Raw genomic sequence first — 21,208 nt, forward strand, 5'->3', positions numbered from 1 at the left:
TCCAAAAATACAGGCCAATCGGCCCTCAGCACCCAGGCACTTTTAAAAGCGCTGCCAGATCACTTGCAGAATAGGGTTTGGGCTCAGTGTCCATATCAGGGGTCGGTGGAGTCTGTGTCTGATATTTTAAGTGTTTACTTTTTAGTTTATAAGTTAGATACTAGAAACTGTTAATGCAGTAGCATCCTTTTTCTTTTTTTTTTTTTTGCTATACAGGGCACACTGCTTACACACTTTTTTAGAGTAATCAAGCAAACATAAAAGGGAAAAGTGGAAAAGTGAGTACACCTCATACAGTAAACAGATCATCCTAAGCAGTCACTGGGTCAACATTTGACCTGTTGTGTTTTGCAGAGTGTACATAGACTGAGTAACATCAGTCTAATAGTGCAATAAAAATGACAAATATTATATTGCATCTAAAATGATTTCTGTTGTATTTTATATTGGAATTATGATTATTTATTTATTTGTTTGTTTGTTTATTTATAAGATCTTTATTTTATTCTCCTCTGGTTTATTTTCATTTTCTTTGTTTACTTAACCTTACATTTTTAACTTTTAAAAAAATTCTAGCACTTGTTTTGTACTTAACATACATGTTAACAAGCATGTAAATTAAAGCTTTGTTGACTCTGATTCGATTAATAAATAAGCAAATGTCTATAGACACTGATGTTGTTTTTAAAGTATTTTAAACGGAGGATTTATTTATTTATAATATTTACTATTTATTTTTTCCTTTTATTTTAGTCTCATTGTTCTTCTTTTCATTTTCTTCTGTTTACTTAACCGTGTCTTTTTTCATTTTGTCTGTTTCTTAACACTTTTTTATACTTAAGAAATATTATAGCCATGTTAACAAAAATGGTTTAAATGAAAGCTTAATTGACTGACTCTATAAATAAATAACTAAAAGTCTACACTGGTATTGTTTAACAGTAGGCCTATAGTTTCAAGCTGAAGATTAAAAATATATATATTTTCTCTACGGTAAAATGATATATTAGTCTTGGTCTTAGTCGAGTGATTGTTGAACAGAGGCCAGCTTGCACTCATTATCCATGCTGATAATGCTGACAGAGAAACCTGAATGAGCTCCACTTGATTTCACAGAATAGATTTAACATGCGTGGAGGGAAACCGCGCCCTCTGCTGGTTTCTATTTAGTATTGCAGTTGGCAGATGTAATTACAGCAATATTCATTCTTACTCAATCTTCATTTTTTGTGATTCTTTATTTATTAAACATTTTGTGTGTATAGCTATTTACAACAAAGCCCGATCCGCCCATAACCATAAGTACCACACATAAACATGACAAGAACTTAAAATACAATTTTGACCAAAACAATATAGGATCTCAAAGTCTCAGTAAGGTCCAACCAAAATTGTATTGTCTTTCTGGTGGCGCCATGCACTTTAGCTGTTGTACACTCCAGAAAGGCCTCAATCTTTATTGAACACACCACATCGTTTGAGACCAATATTTCACAGTCAGTTTATTTTGCATTTTTAAAAACATGTATTGTATCCTATTATTAGGCTAGTATAGTTATTAACAAAAAAAAAAAAAAAATCATTAAAATGCCATTCATACAGAAAGTTACTTGAACACACCTCTTCTATGCTAGGCATGTTTCATTTTTTTCATTATTTGTTATTATCTAAAGTAAAATAATGTTTAGACGGTTCACCATTCAGGGATCATATTGTAATAAAGACAACAACAAAAAAACTGTAAATATAATTTTTTGAATTTTTAAAAATATTTCAATGTTGTTCAAATCAGTGTTGTGTAACCAATATGCAATTACATCACAAAGAAGACCCCTGCATACCCTCATGACTGTGTCGTGACTTTTTAAAATATAATAATAATTATTATTATTTTTATTGTATTATTGTAATAATGTGTATATTATAATAATAAGATGTAAGGGAAAATAACCAGCATGAAAACAAATATGACATTTGTGCATTTTGAGCTAGATCTCTGAAATGCTTAATTTGCATGAACGCTTCTATACATTTATCGCGGACAAACAGAATAAATGAGCAGGTCGAAAGTGCGGCTGCCGATGGTGTGGATGATACCCCTGTTCGTGGTGCTGAAACCTCCAGGCGCTCGTCCTCTCTCTCTCTCTCTCTCTCTCTCTCTCTCTCTCTCTCTCTCTCTCTCTCTCTCTCTCTCTGCTCCTCTCTCACACGCACAGAATCCTCTGTCATGGCGTCTTCCAACAATGTTACTCCCACCAACTGTAGCTGGTGGCCCATATCAGCCATGGACGAAGATGGTAAAATCACAGACGGAGAGGAGAGTCAAGAGCCCACGATAGAACACAAGCCATACAACAAAGACCGGCTCGTTCTGTATCACTGGACTCAGTCCTTCAGCTCTCAAAAGGTAAGGAAAAACACAGCATGAAAATGGTGGGTGAACCTATACTATGCAGTGGGACCAGTATTGCCAGACAGATAATATTGCGCTTTCTCTGGGTGGACGCGTGTTTTATTGGCCTACCTGTCTGTTCCGTCCTGTGTGAAGACATTACGAAACCTCAGCTGAAGATGGAGCTTTAGACTTGACTGGCTCTAAGTAAACCGCATCCCAATATCATCGATCAGTTCTATGCATACTGTCTCTCAGATTGATTTATGGGCAAATAAATAGCGGATTTAACTGTATATAACGGGCACAAAGCTAGTGTTGAAGAGTTGCGTGTTGCTTTGCTCTGGAGGATGATGGAACTCTAAATTATTCATTAAAATGAGGGAGCTTTGTGAAAAACAAACGGTGATTTCGTATTCTGCTGTCAATTGCTTCGTGCACATCTCAGTCAGGGTCTAATGTGTCCTTCACGAACGTGTATGCAATGACTTTAACAAATAAAACTGGCACCAACTTTTAATGGGTTATTATAGGCATTTTTATTAACATATCAGCAACAAACAAAAAAAGAGTACATTTATCTTATTTGGCCAGTGTTTTCATCTTCTACCTGCTGTATTATATATTATAATTATTTAATTTATTTTTGAAATGTTTATATATATATATATATATATATATTTATATATATATGCACATTTTAATGTAATAAATATATATGACAAATATATATGTAATAAATATGAGACATTTACACAAACACACACTATAATATATATATATATATATATATATATATATATATATATATATATATATATATATATATATATATATATATATGAAGAGTTCAGATGCAAAAGCCTCTAAGTGCCATCTTAAATTTTCTTCTAGAATTATCATTTTTATAAAGCTTGTATATTTAAGTTAAGTCATTTCACTTAAATGACAATTAATAGGTAATTTGCATTGCCATTTAGGTGAAATTATTGAACTTAAATATACAAGCTTGATAAAAATGATCATAAATGATCAAAAAAAAAATATATATATATATATATTCATGCACACATACACACCTAGGTGTATATATATTTATATATATGCACAATTTAATTCAAAATGATATAGTAGTTTTTCAAATCAAATTGCGCATATATATTATTGCTTTAAATGTTTAGCCTATATATATTTATATGTATTCTATACATTTGTGCATATTTTAAATTATAAATAAATACATATTTTAGAAATAAATGCATTCATGTATATATAGATATAAATAAATACAATATTCATTTCACACATTTACACAAACACACTATTATATGGATATGAAATATGATAGAATGTTTTCCAATCAAACTGTGTGTGTGTGTACATTGTATATATACACTGTATATATACATATATATATATATATATATATATATATATATATGGACTAGAAACATATATAGGCCTATATATGTATGTATAAGCGTTAAACTGTGTTTTGTCTTTCTAGTAAACACCTTGTAGTGTCATGACCTTGAGGCTATGAGGCTAAATGGCTAAATATGACCGTCAACCCTTTTTTAAAGGCATTGCAAATTCCAACATATATTAAATGTTAAACGTAGCATGAGATACCACAACGCAAAATCTTAAGACTTAAAGACATTCTTTGTCTGATAAATTGTTTATTCTAATAAGATTTCCATTTAAAAAAATCACTGGAAGAATGGAAAAGGCCCCATTTTTGGTGGAATAACACCAGGTGTGAGGCTTATTATTTGTTGTTCAAGAGATGCCTCTCTCCACAGTCAGTCTGCTGTTGCTGTTTGCATGATTTGAATGAATGTCACGTGTTACCTAAGCTAAACCTGACACCTGACAACAATATTAAATTGACCAAAACGCTGGTGAGGCTCAGATCGCGAAGTGATTCATTTTGCTGATTACAGTAGTTACAGACAGCAAAAAATCAATGACCTGCCAAAATCCATCTCCTATTTACTTACCAGCAGACTGAGAAATACAGTTAAACATGGGAAAGCTTCACACCACTGAGTGTTTTTCTCTTGATGCCAATTACTTTTTGACTCCCTTTTTATAGAAATATTAATTGGAGAACATTTACTGGAGATGAGCATCAAAACAGCCCTGTCATCTCTGAAAATAGATTAGTGCTGCTGACCTTCCAATATCGCTGCCTTGTTGTGAGTTTGTTTTGTGATGAATGGCATTGAATCAATGTTTCCTCTTGATTAAGCTGTAAAAGGGTAAGCCGGGGCTGCTAACTTTTGAGTTCAGCTTGGAGTGAGTGATTCAAATCATGAGCTTGCGATTCTATTTCAGTGTCGATTCAATATTCATATGGATATACATGGATATAGTAAGCTATACATTTTCTTCAAGGAAAAAAAAATCTAATGTTGTAAACTACACAGGGAACTGTCAGCTGGTACATTATTATTAAAGGTTAAAGGAGAACTCTGGTCAATTTTAACATTGAGCTCATTTTTTTGTACATTTGGAGTGCTGTCAATACAGAGAACAACGACAAAAATCGGTGTTGCCTACACCGTGTTATCCTCTTTATGAAATTTGCACCCTGTTGACTTCAATGGGGCAAGTACTAAACCTGCTTTTAGCCTCTTAACATCCTTGATGTGTCATTACAAGTGCACAGGTCATGTGAGTGATTCCTTCTGAATGAACACGAGTGAATCTGACTGCAGTAGATGTGAAAGATATGTATAAAAATGATGTTATTTAAGCCAGCGCAAATACCTGTGTTTACATCCTGTTTTCGGTTGAAGTCCAAAGTAATCGATTGCCGAGTTCACGCGTGTGATCATAGGTAACTAAACCTATGCGCGTGAACTCGGCAATCGACTACTTTGGACTTCAACCGAAAACAGGATGTAAACACAGGTATTTGCGCTGGCTTAAATAACATCATTTTTATACATATCTTTTACATCTACTGCAGTCAGATTCACCCGCGTTCACTCAGAAGGAATCACTCACATGACCTGTGCACTTGTAATGACACATCAAGGATGTTAAGAGGCTAAAAGCAGGTTTAGTACTTGCCCCATTGAAGTCAACAGGGTGCAAATTTTTAAAATAGAATAACTCGGTGTAGGCAACACCGATTTTTGTCGTTGTTCTCTGTATTGACAGCACTCCAAATGTACAAAAAAATGAGCTCAATGTTAAAATTGACCGGAGTTCTCCTTTAATTAATAACTGATTTGTAGACAATTGCATATAAGGCTCTTTTTATTATAATAACATTATGATAATACATTGTAATGGTATTCGAGTAAAAATATAATGAATATGTAATAAGTGTACATTAAGTGTACATTTTTCTTGCTAACTAGGCTACAGTTTATGGTCAATAAATGGCTTTTTTGATGTAAATGTAACCTTACCTGACTCATTGTTTATAATGTTTTATCCGTGGTGGTTGACACACTGATTGAGCGACTATGAGACATGATACATTTCAGTAAGTTGTACTGGCTCTTTCAACATACCCTCTGATGTTAATTCATGTTTATTTTTTACTGTAACTAGTAGTATTGAGGTAGATATCAGTGAAGATCGGTTCACCGCTTCGCTTGAACTGAGGCTCTACTGCGACATTAAGAGTGCCAAAACGGTATTTATTGTTTGAATTTCATAATAAAATGTACAAAGTTTTAATGCTGAGACTTTCATATCGAAGGTGACCCATTGACAGCGCATTGTCGCATGTTTTTTCACTCTGTGAGAATACGTGTGGCGTGAGCAAGATGGCAAACTGTAGGCTAATGCTGGCTGAGCCTTTCCCAGTTGATTACTTTGTGTCTGTTCAAATCCAGACATTGCACAGTTGTTGTGAAGTGCTTTATCAGATGTGTCTATTGGCTTTTCAACACTTCCCAGGCCTCAGACAGTCAAAGCTGAAAACAACCTGGCATTGCTCAAGCTTCTGATGCTTTTCACTCATCAGTCAGCGCTCCTTGTTTTTTCTCGATCGATTTATCTGATTTTGTAGAATGAGACAGGATTGTATCTTTAATGCTTCTTCTAACCAGAAGAAAACCGGATGCCTATTGTATACTAAGCAAGTAGCCTATATGGTCTCTTTAAATAACTATCTGAATCATATTGTGTTGTTTAGCTTAATGCCAGAATGTCAGGGCTCAGGATACAAAATCTCTGAACAGACAGCAAGGCTTTTTTTCCCATATTCCCATGTTATGTTTTATTAATATAGTTTCTATATGCATAGTTGCTATAGTTACTGCAGTAGACCTTTAATGCTTAAAAGAAAAGGTTCTATAGCTATAGAATCTTGAAGGATTCTGTCAGGCGCTTTAGATCATGAACCTTTTAGGGGTTCCCATCATAGGAACATTTTAGTTTGAATTAATTTTTCATTTGAATTCAATGTTTTGAATTTAGCAGCTTGTAAACATACTTCATCACTTGAAAAATGAACATGAAAGTGTTATGCAATCGTTTAAGACATTTATCCTTTTTGGCATATCTGGTTCTTTAAAATTGAGGGTTCTAGAAGCCCTTTGAAACTTTTTTCCAGTGTAGAGAGTCACTTTTTTATACAAACAGGCAGTTTAAAACTTGAGAAAAAAGTAAGATGTTACATTGGTTATCAATTTTTAGAGCCAAATAATAACAACAACAACAACATGATGATAAAAGCAATCTGATGTTTTATTAATCTAATTTCTTACAGCTGGCCAGCCAGACATTTAATTAAAACCCGAATGCCTTCCAAACTTTGTTTTTAATGATTGTCAAATATATACAGACCCTTTCCAAAAAATTAGAATATCATGGAAAAGTTGATTTATTTCCATAATTCCATTCAAAACGTTAAACTTCCATAGATTATAGATTCAGGGTCCACAACTTAAACGATTTCAAGTATTTAGTTGTTTATTTGTACATAATTTGGGCTTCCAGCTCATAAAACCCACGAAAACAGGATTTAAAATTTTTTGAATATTACATGAAATCACACAGTGATACCATGGTCATTGAACCAGGTTTTGGTTCTTTTGGCAGTGTGGGCAGGTGCAAATCCTGCTGGAAAATGAAGGAAGCATGAAATGCTCTGACAATGTCCTGGTAGACGGCTGCGTTGACTCTGGATTTAATAAAGCACAGTGGACCAAAGTCCTCTTTTCTGATGAGAGCAAATTTTGCATCTCATTTGGAAACCAAGGTCCCAGAGTCTGGAGGAAGAATGGAGAGGCACACAATCCAAGATGCTTGAAGTCCAGTGTGAAGTTTCCACAGTCTGTGTTGGTTTGGGGAGCCATGTCATCGGCTGGTGTTGGTCCACTGTGCTGTCCACTCAACGCAGCCGTCTACCAGGGCATTTCCAGAGCACTTCATGCTTCCTTCAGCAGACAAGCTTTATGGAGATGCTTCCTTCATTTTCCAGCAGGATTTGCACCTGCCCACACTGCCAAAAGAACCAAAACCTGGTTCAATGACCACGGTATCACTGTGTAATTACTGTGTGATTTCATGTAATATTCAAATTTTTTGAAATCCTGTTTTCGTGGGTTTTATGAGCTGGAAGCCCAAATTATGTACAAATAAACAACTAAATACTTGAAATCGTTTAAGTTGTGGACCCTGAATCTATAATCTATGGAAGTTTAACGTTTTGAATGGAATTATGGTAATAATTAACTTTTCCATGATATTCTAATTTTTTGGAAAGGGTCTGTACAACGTTGAAAAAAATACAGTGGAAAATCTCTCAACTGGTTTGCGTTGTACGTAACCGACATGAAGTGGGACCAAATGTCTCAGACCACTGTGAGAATGCTTTTATTTAATACAGTTGTCTTCATTTCAGATTATATTATCAGCAAATAATACTACTGAAAATGTAAAGCTGAACTGCAAAACAAAGAATTTTCTAGTGTTTGATATTTAGTTTTAATGACGACATTTTCTTTTTCAAAATTCTAAAACCCTCCGTCTTGAGGCAGCATGATGTCATGATGATGTCATGTGTGTGTTTTCTGGCAGGTGCGTCTGGTGATCAATGAGAAAGGGTTGCTGTGTGAAGAACGGGATGTCAGTATGCCTCTCACTGAGCACAAGGAGCCTTGGTTCATGAGGCTCAACCTAGGGGAGGAAGTGCCAGTTTTCATCCACGGAGACACTATCGTCAGTGACTACAACCAAATCATTGATTATATAGAGACCAACTTTGTCGGAGGTATGGCTGACAAACCACTTACTCATGACTGCAGAAAGATACCTTGCTTGTTACTGTTACGCTCTATGGGAGGGGTGTCCAATTCTGCTCTTGGAGGGCCACTGTCCTATACATTGTTTAGCTCCAACTTGCCTCAACACACCTGCCTGGAAGTTTCTAGTATGCCCAGGTTGTGTACGAAATCGCATTTACCCTCATTCACCATTTCCTACATTAGTCCACTAAAGTCCACTTGATGAGTGAATGAAAACGAGTGAGCGAACTCAGACACCGAGTGTCTACCGTTTTGCATAGTTGTGTTTAATAATTATTGAAACTGAAGCAGCTCCAGTAGTAATGATAAGATTAATCTTAAACTCTGTTGTGGAAACTAGCATTAATAAAAAATAATAATAATCAATTAAAAAGGAATGTATACCTGTATGATATTACGCCATAGCCACATTGGACCAGTGGTTTGGAAAATGTATGATTCATCTGTGGGCGCCATCTTCTGGCGAGACGCGGGATTCATTTAGCGCGCGACTCTGACAGTGCATTATGGGTATTCTCTAGCCGTTGAGCGTACATCTGTTGGACACTCGTTACTGCAGTGCATTGTGGGATTGAATGAGTACACTCGATAACGTCCACTATGGTTTCGGACTCCGCTACTAATGGCTGTCCCCTTAAATAGTGCTCTATTTAAGGGTAGAGGGGCGACTAACACAGCCCTAATTAGTAAGAGCTTGATTAGCTGGTTCAGGTGTGTTTAATTGGGATTGGAGCTGAACTCTGCAGGACAGTGGCCCTTCAGGAGCAGGACAACCCTGCTCTATGGTATGCATTTTTTTTTTGACACAAAATAGTAAAAAATATTTAAATTGTACATAAGTAAAGCTGCATGGCAACTTTGTATCTATTACAGGTAGGATTTTTTACGGGCAGTAAACATTTCTTCTCTAACTTAAATCGTGTATATATTTGTATATTTTTGGAAATTCTACAATCTCAAATTGTATTCATTATCATTTATTCCTTGAAAATTGCTGTTAAAAGCAGAGCCCATCCTCAATTTTAGTCTAATATGCACTCTTCTTCTTGTGTGTAGAAAGTTAAAGATATGCCTAAGCAATGCAATCACTAAATCACTATAAGCTGTAGTGCATTCCATTTTCTCTCACACACAGTTGTATGACTATGTGTCATTTTGAATGTCTTCACAGTTCGAGTGTGGGAGTGTTTTCAACACAAATGTATTACCAATATAATTTTAGTCATAAATCTGTTACATGAAACTTGATTTTCATTTTGAACACTGACTATTTGACTAACATTTGCACATTTGATCTTTGACCAAAAATACATCTTGAAACTTGTAAAAAAAGAAAATTGTTTAAAAAAACTAAATTCAAATTGAGTCTATATGTTAAATGTTTCAGGCTAAAGTAAATGCAAAAGTTTAATATTTAGTGCATTGCAGACACTAAAATAAAGCCTAATACTCTGAATGTATAAATATAGTACATAAACCATTTTGCATGACATGTAAAAACCTGCTTTACATATTTACAGTATGATTCTCTTTTTCTTTTGTTGTGGATGGTGTTAATGCGTTTATGTTCTTAAGAACCACGTGTTATACTAGATTACGCTACTGTTCCCCGTTTACACGGATCGGCCAAAATGACTAAAACCGCTGTATTATTCATGCCAGGCCAGTAGTTGGCGATGTCACTTTGTAAAGAAACACTACGGACCTATTGACTGAACGCGTAATACGCATGTGCATGATGTCACCGTTTTCACAAATTTGTGTTTTTATAGTTTACACAGAAACAATAATGGTATTGTTTTCAAAAATTGCACTTTGAAACTTGTTTTCATAAGTGTGTGTTTTCAGGTCCCAAATGAAGCCCCAAATGAACAGCCAAAACGCATTAAAACGGTCTTATTTGAAAATGGTGTCCTGTAAACAGCCCCTTAGTGACAATGCAGATTTTCATGTTGTTTGTCTTGGTGATATGGCATATTTCAGCTGTTTGTGTGCTAGAGAAACAGAGAGATATTTTGATACTGTTTTTATCGGATTAATTGATCTTCCACAGTGAGCTTGGAGAGCTGCAGGTCAGCATGCTGAAGGTGCAGAGCGGTGTAAAATGGGATACCCCTTTGTTTTTATTCTCTATCTGACTGACTTCTTCAGTCTAGAGATTGGTCACCAAGAGACAGAGATGTCTATAATATCTAAAAAAGCTTTTTGTTAACATTTTTCATTCATCTTAATATCAGTGGCTTGCAAAAAAAAAAAAAAAAAAGGTATCTACCAAAAGGGGCATGAAATTTGACCAGCCAAACTTTGATTTTGACTATATGTTTGTTTTTGTATGAAAGGTGAATCATTGACCAATTTAGAAAAGTGCACCTGTTAACATGCACCCCCTTTTAAGAAAAAAAAAAGAAAAAAAATGGCATATCCAAACTAAAATAGATGACAGTCCATCAAATTGCACAAAATTGACCTATGACAACTAAATTGACCTTGTTGCTGTTTAGAAACTAAACGCACCTTGCGTCTTATCATGTTCTATTTCACATTTGAATATGACATTTCTAAAACTCTGTGTTTTAGTAAATATTTTTTAAGACCATGCCATGTGATTTTATTTAGAGAAGACTCTAAAATGCTAACTGATGTTTATTCACATCTTCTAAGCATCCATTTGGTCTGTTTTCTCTATTTTCTTCACTGCAGGCAAAAGTGGCCCAAATCTGATATTTTTGTTCATATGTGCCTCAGAATTTCTTCATTCATGTTTTGTCTAACCCTGCACACATTCACACCTCTCCGGCCAGGATATATGGCCAGATCAGAATAGTCGTGGGTATATTAATGTACATTAAAATACTTCGTTTGTGTGTTCTTTGTTCTTTCAGACACAGTAGCCCAGCTGATTCCGGATGAAGGCACTCTGATGTATGAAAGGGTACAGCAGTACCGTGAGCTGCTGGATGGACTGCCCATGGATGCTTACACACATGGATGCATCCTGCATCCTGAACTCACAATTGACTCCATGATCCCAAAGTACGCCACCGCTGAAATACGTAGTAAGTGATGCTACAATTCAGTGCACCATTAATTCTAGAGATACTGTACAAAACTGCAATGAATGTCTTTTATTTTGTGGAATATGTATACTCTGAAAAATAAAGGTATCTATGGCATCAATTTATTGACATCTATGGTTCCATAAAGGATCTTTAACATCCATCGATCCTTTCCATTGGACAAAAGGTTCTTTGGAATTTTCAAATTAGATTTAAAATCTTTAGATTTTAGATGATTAAAATTAGGGATGTGCCCGAAGCCTAACTCCGAATTCGGAAAGGCACGAACAATGAGTAACGCACTCTACGGAGCCCCTAAAGGGACATGGTTAGGCTTGCTACAGTAGTCGCTTACATTACAGTACATCAGATGTCACTTATCACTTGAAGATAGTAAGGAGAGAGGACTGACAGAGGATTTAATGTGCAGCAGATCCTGAGCGTCATTGAGAAATATCTTATCTTGTAAAATGTGTGGTCAGTACTGAATCTAATGCTCCCTATACACAGAGTATGTGTGATCACGAATTTTAAAAAGTCAAAGTAAACAGCGAGCATTCATTCAAAAGCGATTTCAAAACCTTGCATATTGATAGTGGCTCCCTGATGCCCACAAATTACTGTATATACAATAAAATTACCCAACTGTATAATCCTGAGAGAACACAAAAGCACTGAATATATATTTTTTCCTCCCATCTCGTATTTTTTCCATCCCCATGTCCCTTTAGGGACTTCGTAGAATGCCTCCTTTCCTTTCCGAACACAGTATTCATCTTCGGACACATCCCTAATTAAAATGTTCTGCACACTTACAAAAAAGAAACAATCAGTTTCTGAGACGTGCACTTACTACGGACTATAAGTGACTTTACAAGTACATATTCATTTATTCTACTTACCCTAACTCTAACACTTAACCTAACAGTCTACTACAGTCTGCTTATACTCTAATGAGAGTTAGTCGACATGCAGTTGCAAAGTTATTTATAGTTAGCAGAATGTCTAAAGTGGACCATTGAAATAAATTAAGCAAACCCCTTTTTGGAATCTTTATTTTTAAGTGTGAAGAAAGCAAATTCAGTTTCTTTGCAAAACCTGCTTAGTCTGGGAATCCTTTTAATTCTCAGATTTCACGTTTTGCAGCAAATTGCTGTCTCAAATGCTGACTGTAAAGTGACATCCTCTCACTAAAATGCTCTAATGCTCTGTTGCCCTGAGTTCAACGATATTAAATCCAGTGTAAACCCGCAATGCTCACCTATTACGTAATGTGCCAGTGTAATGTAAATCAAGCCAAAGAGTTGGTCCAGCCAATCTACTGCAGCATAATAAATTGTTATGGAAACCCAGCATAATTGCAAATAAATCTCTTTTATGGTTTACAACTTGGAAGGAGTCTATTTGATAGGTGTTGTTTATCACAGTCACTGCTTTGATTTTATGTGTAAAGTCCTATTAAATCCCTTAATTGCTTGTCAGGAACATTAAAACTTTGCAGAAAATAGTGCCAGTTCACACGACAGTTACAGTATTAACTATTGTACACATAACTCATCATGAAGGAATTCCTAAGGCCAAAATACCTGGGGAACTTTACAGATTTCTGGGTTTTTATGATGTAAATATGTAACCAGATGAAAGCTCTCTTACTGACATAGACATTCTGCTCTGATTGCTCTCAGGACATTTGGCCAATGCAGCATCTGAACTGATGAAGTTGGACCATGAGGAACCCCAACTGACAGAGCCATACCTCTCCAAGCAGAAAAAGCTCATGGTAAGCTAGCAGTTTTACATGCATATATTATGGGCAGTCATATCTTAATCTGAGAATGAAATAATAGCTTGTCATGATCTTAAATACTTACATTTGGTAGGCTAAGATCTTAGACCACGACAATGTGAACTACCTGAAAAAAATTCTTGGAGAGTTGGCAATGGTGCTAGACCAAGTAGAGGCAGAGCTGGAGAAAAGAAAACTGGAATATCAAGGTATGTTTTTTGTTAACGTTTTTTTTTTCTTTTTTTCTTAATTTCAACAAATTAATTGATTTTATTTTAAAGGGATACTTCACCAATTAGGATTAAGCTTTGTATCAGTAGAAACCCGGTAGTATTTTCAAATGACCATGCTTCCTTCCCTCTTGTACGCCTGAGACCAGAGATTTCTGTATTGTGTGTCTGGAAAAAAAAAACTCTGATGACGCAAAAATCGAAATTTTGTGTCATCGGAGGCTTTTTTGGCCAGAGACGAGAGACTACAGCCAGTAGTAGGCGCTAGTTCCGCATGTTTTCAACCCGCCCATAGGGGGATCTCACGATAAAACTGCGTCTTTTCAGTTTCGAGTCAACTAGTAGCCTAGTTGTATCATTTCTTCCGACACTGCCCTCTGTAACTGGTAGGCGTGGCTTGGGAGTGGCCTCGTAGGGCAGCGAAGCATTGCATTCTGGGAGTTGCTGTCTTTCATCCACATGAGCTTTGCTAAAAGTCTTTTCTCAGTCTAGAAGGCACCAAGTTCTAAAATAATTTCACTTTCTACTTCATAAATGACCCAATTTAAATACACATTCATCTTTCCAGTGGTGAAATATCCCTTTAAAAAATAGCATTATTAAAAAAAAAATATATATATATAACCATAATAAAATAAAATCACCTTATTTAATAACCTTATTTTAATATTTCAACCATTACGATCATGTTTAAAAGTATTTTGTATTTTATTAAGACAAAACAACATTAATAAAAATGAAATTAAAATATTTCAAAGGTTACTTTAATTAAAACAATGTTATTTTATTGGATTTTATCATTAAAAAAGAAGTATTTTTAAACATGCATTTTGTCAGGTTATTCTTGTTTATCTCATGTAAATCACAAGAATCCACATTTGTCATTCTGTGTTCGTTTACATTAGAAACATAAGCTTTGAGAACTGCTGTTTTATGATCTTACTTTTTCAAGAACATCTACAAGTTGTCTTTCCTGTCTACACAGGTCAAAAATGTGAATTATGGCTTTGTGGACCTACTTTTACACTAGCTGATATTTATCTTGGAGCCACATTGCACAGGCTCAAGTTCTTGGGACTCTCAAGGAAATACTGGGAGGACGGGAGCCGGCCGAACCTGCAGTCGTTTTTTGAGCGGGTTCAGAAGCGCTACGCTTTCCGCAAGGTGTTGGGGGACATCCACACGACCCTGCTCTCGGCAGTTCTACCCAATGCATTCCGAATGGTAAAAAAGAAGCCGCCGTCCTTCTTTGGGGCGTCCTTCTTAATGGGCTCTCTCGGGGGGATGGGCTATTTTGCCTATTGGTTTTTAAAAAAGAAATACATGTAGTGAATGTGCTCTTGTAGTGTTTTGTGTCTGTGTATCTGTGCGATGGTTGAACTTTTCGGTAACAGGAAAATCAAGACAATATACAGAGGTCAACACTATTACTTACTAGGGTGAATACTTAAATAAATATATAATGAGAACATTCCAAGACTAGGAATTCTTCTTAACAGCACCTTCTCTGGTAATTGATGCCTTCATTTTTTTGTTTTTATGATTTAAATGTCAGAACACTACACATTCTGACATTTAGGACACCTATATTCGATTATAAGGTATAGCACAATGGCCAAAGTGTATTATGAACTTAAATCCCAAAATAATGTTTGTTAAAGGTGCAGTAAGCAATTTCTGAGAAAGTCCCTGTCCCAAATGGCACACTTCATATGCACTTGCGGTCTTACAATGGCCTCCGAGTGCGCGTCTCTGTTAAGTCCACAAGACCGTAGGGTGTCCCATTTGTAATTTTAGGTTTCAGAAGGGTGCTCGCAAGCGCCGTCTTTTCGGCCGATATGCCCCCTCGATGCAAACATTTTCTGAGCCTGGTAATGGACAATTCCGTTTCCAACCTGTAGGGCGACCGAAGAGGAAAAGTTCCTTAATGTTGCTTTAACAATATTTGACTGATGTTAATCTTATAATCTTCTCCACTAGATTTCATCCTCTTATTTACCTTGCACATTGTTACAGCGGGGACTCTGTCATTCATTCAGTGCTGAACATGGCGGATACAGGTGCGTCTCTCAGCGTGAAAGATGTTCCGGACAGTTGAAGGAACTGTCAGTGTCCCGATCAGGCCAGTGCTGCATAGTCTCGAAAGTTTATGATTTGCACGTTTTCAAGCTTTGCCAATTTAAGCATTTAAGCAAAAGAGAACTCACGCACGCTGTGTGAGAAGTTTTGTGTGCGCACACACCCGTAGCGAACACAGCTGCACGTCTCAGACAGTGTGAAAAAAATGAGTTCTCCCTGCGCTTAAACGGTCCAATTTACACAGACTTATCTAGAAATGATACATGGTCAAAAACAATAACTATTTTATTTATTTATTACTTTCTTAGTGGTGGGGTCAGTGAAAATGAATCATTGAATTCAGTGAATCGAATCGAGAATCGAATCAAATTGAGATATTGATACCTAGCCCCTACCAAACATTGTTGATATTTTATATCAACCCGAACAAACAGACCCCTCCCTTCATTCATACATCATTAGGCTACTTTTGCCTGTTTTTTTGCGGCAAGCTTTATGCGTGCGCTTGAGCGCGATGCATATACTTCATCCCCCGGTGGCCTATATGAGTCTTTGAGTCTGTAAAAAGTTTTATTAGGTCATGTAATGTAATCTTGTTAAAACTGATTTCATAAAAGTGGTATCGAAAAAAGTATCATTCAGGAACTGGTATCGAAGTCAAGGTATCGGTATTGGTAGCGATATCAAAAAAAATTTTTGGATGATACCCAGCCCTACTCTTTCTGCAGTCTTTCTTCAAATCTCCCTCTGGCTCTCTCTCTTTCCTCCCCCATCATGAGTGTATACGCCCCCTACTGCTGATTGGCAACAGCGTTTTCCAGAAATAGCTTACTGCACCTTTAAAGTACCCTTAATTCTTAATTAAGCATCTTTTTTTTGTATTATCAGCCATTGATGGGTTTCCAAACACTTTGCACTTAAAAGACTCAAAATGATGAGACTATTCTGCAAAACTTTTCAGCATTCATTCACTTTTTAGTGCACATTTACGTGTGAAAAACTGTTCATTAGCAGAATCCAACGCTGCGCAATTTTCAGTCCTAGCAATCATTTCACAGGCCTAAATCTTCCGAATATTACACATCTTACCAAGAATGCAAAAACAGAAAACACTAAAGAGAATGTTTTCCTCATACAAGACTGCCAATCTAAGCATTTTCTTTCCTATGTAATTTTTTTAATTTGAGTTTTTGTTATCACTAGCACAATTTCTCAAAAGTCTACTAAACCACAGAATGAGTAAAGTTTCTTTCTTGAAATGTTGGTGGTGTAGAAATGTGAATGTGAAGTGCCAGTTCTGAGTGTAAAAGATACTGGGACATTTGGTGTGAAAACAAACACACCATTATATTCAGTTACAAAACTAGACTTATAATAAAAATCTACCGGCCATTTAAACTTGCATATCCATTTTTAAGCATGCAACTGTTTGATGCAATGGGTTTATAGCCAAAGACAATGACAGTTTTTTTCTTTCTTTGTAAGTTTTCAGTAATGTTCAGAAAATAGGAGTTTGTGTACATTCTTCTTAAGTCATCTTAATTTGACTTGCCAAAAAACTGTGAGACCATTAAATGTTTGCCAGCAAACTCAAGAATATAACTGAATATTATATGAAGTTCTATATCACCTTACACACAAGCCATATACAACTGTGCAGATGTATTAATACTCTATTATTTCATTTTATGTACTGCTGTTAGTTATTTTCAATACTATAACTGTACAGAACGTCTGAGATTAATATCTCATCACCTCGAATCTCACACAGAAATACACTTATAATGGAATGTTGGATATAAACTGAGATAAGTGGTGATCCCTACGCTAAAACGGAATGACTGGAAGTTAAATTAATACATGAAAAATATATTGATATCTGTGGTCATTAGACTTCACAATAAATTATTTTATTTTGTAATTTTTATTTTTATATTTTTAAAATATGCATTTATTTACAGTGCTTTCTAAGATGTTTGTTCATGAGCCTTAATTTGTTCAGTTGCCATCGATTTCAATAAATGAAAATGCTTACCTTAACCTTTTCGTATGTCTGTGTGCAGCACAAGCTAGATATAGAAAGTATCTAATTTAGTACAAAAACAGCTGTTCAATAAATGAAACAAATGCCTATTATTTTTTTTTTATAAGAAATGCATTGGACTCTACATAGTGTAGAGCATAGCGTTATCAATGCCAATGCATGAATTGCTAAAAAAAATTATACCGTTACCTTGAATGCATTAATGCAATGTAAATCGCTTACAATAATCTGCATAATTGCAATGTAAATTTAAAATGAGTCTTTATTGCAAAATAACTTTTGATTGATTTGCTGATCATATTCAACATTCAAATGAAGTGTAAAATACCCAAACATATCTGGTATTGCTTTTCTGGATGGATTGCTTTTTTTTTTTTTTTTTAAGTACAAACATAATCAGATTTGAAGGTGTTTATTGGTATTGACATTGCAGTTAGAAGAAGAAAAAATAAAGCCATGTTCTTTCTGATTAGTTTTACCCATAAATACATTTGTTTAACTAAGACAACATTCATAAAAAAAACAAAGCATACAAAAAAATAACCCCAGTCCTTATATTGAAATCCAGTGTCTGTCTTTCTACAACTCAGATTTCTCCCTCTAATTTGGTCCCCTCTAGTCTGAGGTCTGCATCATTCCTGCCCACAGTGAAAAGGCTGACGACAGCAAGCAGAGCGGCCAGCATCATCCCCGCACAGCCTGCAAACATGTGTCTGGTGCCACTGCCAGCCTCACCCGCGCCGGCCCCCGACACCTCCCCGTGAAGAGCCAGCAGCCCCAGGCAAGCCAGGAGGTGAAGAGGCAAACGAAACCAAGCCAGCACGGCAGCTCTGCGTTCCATGGGAACCACACGGCCCTGGAGAAAACTCACCGCCGGGAAATAAAGCCCGCAGGCCAGTTCCAGCAGAAGGAAGGCGAGAAGAGATTCCCTCGGCCGGGGCTGGCCGGGCACAGTGGAGAACGTCAGCATGAAGAAGGAGAAGAAAGCGAGTAGAACGGCTAAGCAGAGCAGGTGACCGGGTTGGAGTCGATACGGGGCCGACGTGGCCAGTCGGAAAAGCGTGGAGCCGGCCAAGCTGGCCGCCATCAGACTGGAGAAAATGATTCCTAGCGGCGGGCCGTGCGGGTCCAGTACAGGAGTCCAAAGAAAAACAAATATATAGAGAACGCTTTCAAAAAGTGCCTGAACGCCACCCAAAAGCATAACGCGGCGGTCAGACAGCAAGCAGCGCAGGCCGTCCACACAGCCACGCCAGAAACGGGCCCGCGTTGACATTTGCAACTTGGGGGCGTTTAGAGGGTTGAGAAGGGGGGCGTTCTTGTCTCCGTGAGCGCCCTCCTGTCTGTCCTCCTGACCCCATTCGGACAGCACAAACCAGGCACAGGCGGCAAGGCTTGGGATCGCCAAAAGAAACGGCGCGACCGGCCCCAGCCCGAGCCATTCGGCAAACAAATTCGCCACCAGCCCGGCGCCAACTGCCAGTCCGTGATTCCAATTTGCGACTTTACCGAAGGTAACAGGAATCCATTCTTTGGGAAAATCATGGACGTCAACGTGACCGTGCACATACCAGGCCTCAAAAGTGGTGGTTAGCAGAGAGGTGGACAGGCCTCCTAGAACACGTCCTAGTATGAGCACAAAATAGTCTTGTGACAGCTTGGTAAAGCAGCAGATAGAGTAGGTCAGGCAGAAGAGGAGACACGTCTGTCTTCGCCCAAGAAACTGGGGTAGCCAGCCGGCCACTGGGGCAAATAGCACGCAAGAAGCCAGACCGAATACATATAGGATGGCGATCTGAGACTCCAGGAAGTTGTAATGTCGATACAGTTTATAAAGGTAAGGTCCCTGCAGCCAGTCGGCCCAGAGGGCCAGGAGATACGCCTTCAGAAAGAGCTTCTGAAAACGCTGGAATGCCGGATTGGCGACAGCCGTCTGTGTGGCCTGGAATGAGGTGAGACGACGGGCTGCAATCTCTAAAGCCACGCACAGTCCGGCCAAAACTATAAATGCCAGGTATGCTGTCACAAACATGATGGACAAAAGTTTTCAGGTGACTGGAGAAATCCTAAATAATCCTAGATCATCATCATCCTCCTGCAGCTCTTGGTCCAGTGAAATCTATAGTTCATCTGAGGAAAGAGAAAAATGATGCAAGAAGTGCATTATATTGACTATAAATGTTAATAACAATGGTTTAGTACCAAAATAATCCTTACCAAAAATGACATTCTTCATCATGTTCTGGATGAACCCAATGGAGAAATCATCATGTCAGACTGTCAGCTTGACTTCTGAAATGAGCCACATGGTTACTATCAATACATTATCTATCTATCTATCTATCTATCTATCTATCTATCTATCTATCTATCTAGAGAGAGAGAGAGAGAGAGAGAGAGAGAGAGAGAGAGAGAGAGAGAGAGAGAGAGAGAGAGAGAAATTCAACTTGACTTAAGCTTGAAACATCCATAAATGTTTGGTTAAAAGCCTTAAATACCTTACTCTTAACATTGTCCAAAAGAGTTTGCAAGGTCTTCGCTGATTTTGGGAGATAAAATACCTTTTCTATGCCATGATTTCAGATGATTTTACAGCATAAATGTCTGCAATATTTGCCTTTCTACTCTACAATATCCGTGTGTGTTTCCGGGTTACTCAAACGTAATAACGCAAAACACACGAATGACGTATTTGCGTAGCTTATAAATATTAATGACGTATTACGGCGTTCAACCCAGTAGGGCTCTCTGATTGGTTACAAAGCAGAAGTTAGAACCGGTCGCTACTGCGGGTGGCCACACGATGTCACTATAACACTGTTTACTATGTAAAGCAATGTCTTGAATAATTTCATGGATGATATCTCTAATGGCTCTCAGATTAACTAAAGAAGACAATACAATACAATACCACTAAAATATGATAGCTTCTACAAAGAAGTTTATTAAAGCATAAGAATAAAAATAAATAAATAATCTGGCTACATGCATGTGTTTTAACTGATTCTTTTAGAAATAGAGACTAAATAGCCTATGATTTTCCAGTGTCCTGAATTAAAGTGGATTAACTAAATTTGACAACCAAAATGTAACTGACAGTTTCAGGCCAGTTAAAATTATTTCTGCATCACTCTAAAAAGCTAAAAGTGTACTGAGGAAAAACATGACAACCATTAATGGTTTGTCTACTTATTTATCTTTAGAAAGAATAAAGCATGCATTGATGCTGCAATATGTTACAGCAGGCAAAGCTCACCGAGGCTGCATTTATTTGATCAAAAATATTTCAAAAATATAGTATATTATTGAAATTTAAAATAACTGTTTTCTATTTTAATATATTTTT

The 21,208-nt window shown here is 36.8% G+C and overlaps 2 protein-coding genes across 6 annotated transcripts; one reads left to right on the forward strand and one right to left on the reverse strand.

The window, feature by feature from the left end:
• Nucleotides 1-2,224: 2,224 nt before the first annotated feature.
• gdap1l1 (ganglioside induced differentiation associated protein 1-like 1) lies at nt 2,225-15,206 on the forward strand. Its single transcript, XM_081385960.1, has 6 exons — nt 2,225-2,407; nt 8,441-8,633; nt 11,550-11,723; nt 13,409-13,503; nt 13,604-13,718; nt 14,725-15,206. The coding sequence occupies exons 1-6, from the start codon at nt 2,228-2,230 to the stop codon at nt 15,066-15,068; spliced, it is 1,101 nt and encodes a 366-aa protein (XP_081242086.1). The 5' UTR covers nt 2,225-2,227; the 3' UTR covers nt 15,069-15,206.
• Nucleotides 15,207-18,107: 2,901 nt separating this feature from the next.
• On the reverse strand, nt 18,108-20,547 carry mfsd5 (major facilitator superfamily domain containing 5). 5 transcript variants are annotated; one of them, XM_081385963.1, is made up of 3 exons: nt 20,361-20,547; nt 20,080-20,154; nt 18,108-19,992 (listed from the first exon to the last, which is right to left on the reverse strand). In XM_081385963.1, the coding sequence occupies exon 3, from the start codon at nt 19,892-19,894 to the stop codon at nt 18,449-18,451; it is 1,446 nt and encodes a 481-aa protein (XP_081242089.1). In that variant the 5' UTR covers nt 19,895-19,992; nt 20,080-20,154; nt 20,361-20,547; the 3' UTR covers nt 18,108-18,448. The 5 variants fall into 5 exon arrangements, with proteins under 5 accessions (XP_081242089.1, XP_081242087.1, XP_081242088.1 ...); XM_081385961.1 differs by having other exon boundaries at nt 20,366-20,529; XM_081385962.1 differs by having other exon boundaries at nt 20,424-20,518.
• Between the last annotated feature and the right edge of the window lie 661 nt (nt 20,548-21,208).

Source organism: Scardinius erythrophthalmus, assembly GCF_964197995.2.
Source record: "Scardinius erythrophthalmus genome assembly, chromosome: 15".
NCBI lineage: Eukaryota > Metazoa > Chordata > Actinopteri > Cypriniformes > Leuciscidae > Scardinius > Scardinius erythrophthalmus.

What these genes read in the sequence shown, in the direction of transcription:
- mfsd5 (XM_081385963.1), bottom strand. Translation starts at nt 19,894, where the DNA reads ATGTTTGTGACAGCATACCTGGCATTTATAGTTTTGGCCGGACTGTGC.
- gdap1l1 (XM_081385960.1), top strand. Translation starts at nt 2,228, where the DNA reads ATGGCGTCTTCCAACAATGTTACTCCCACCAACTGTAGCTGGTGGCCC. An exon ending in CCAAGCAGAAAAAGCTCATG is followed by an intron (nt 13,504 to 13,603) that starts GTAAGCTAGCAG and finishes TACATTTGGTAG; the next exon opens with GCTAAGATCTTAGACCACGA. An exon ending in AAGAAAACTGGAATATCAAG is followed by an intron (nt 13,719 to 14,724) that starts GTATGTTTTTTG and finishes CTGTCTACACAG; the next exon opens with GTCAAAAATGTGAATTATGG.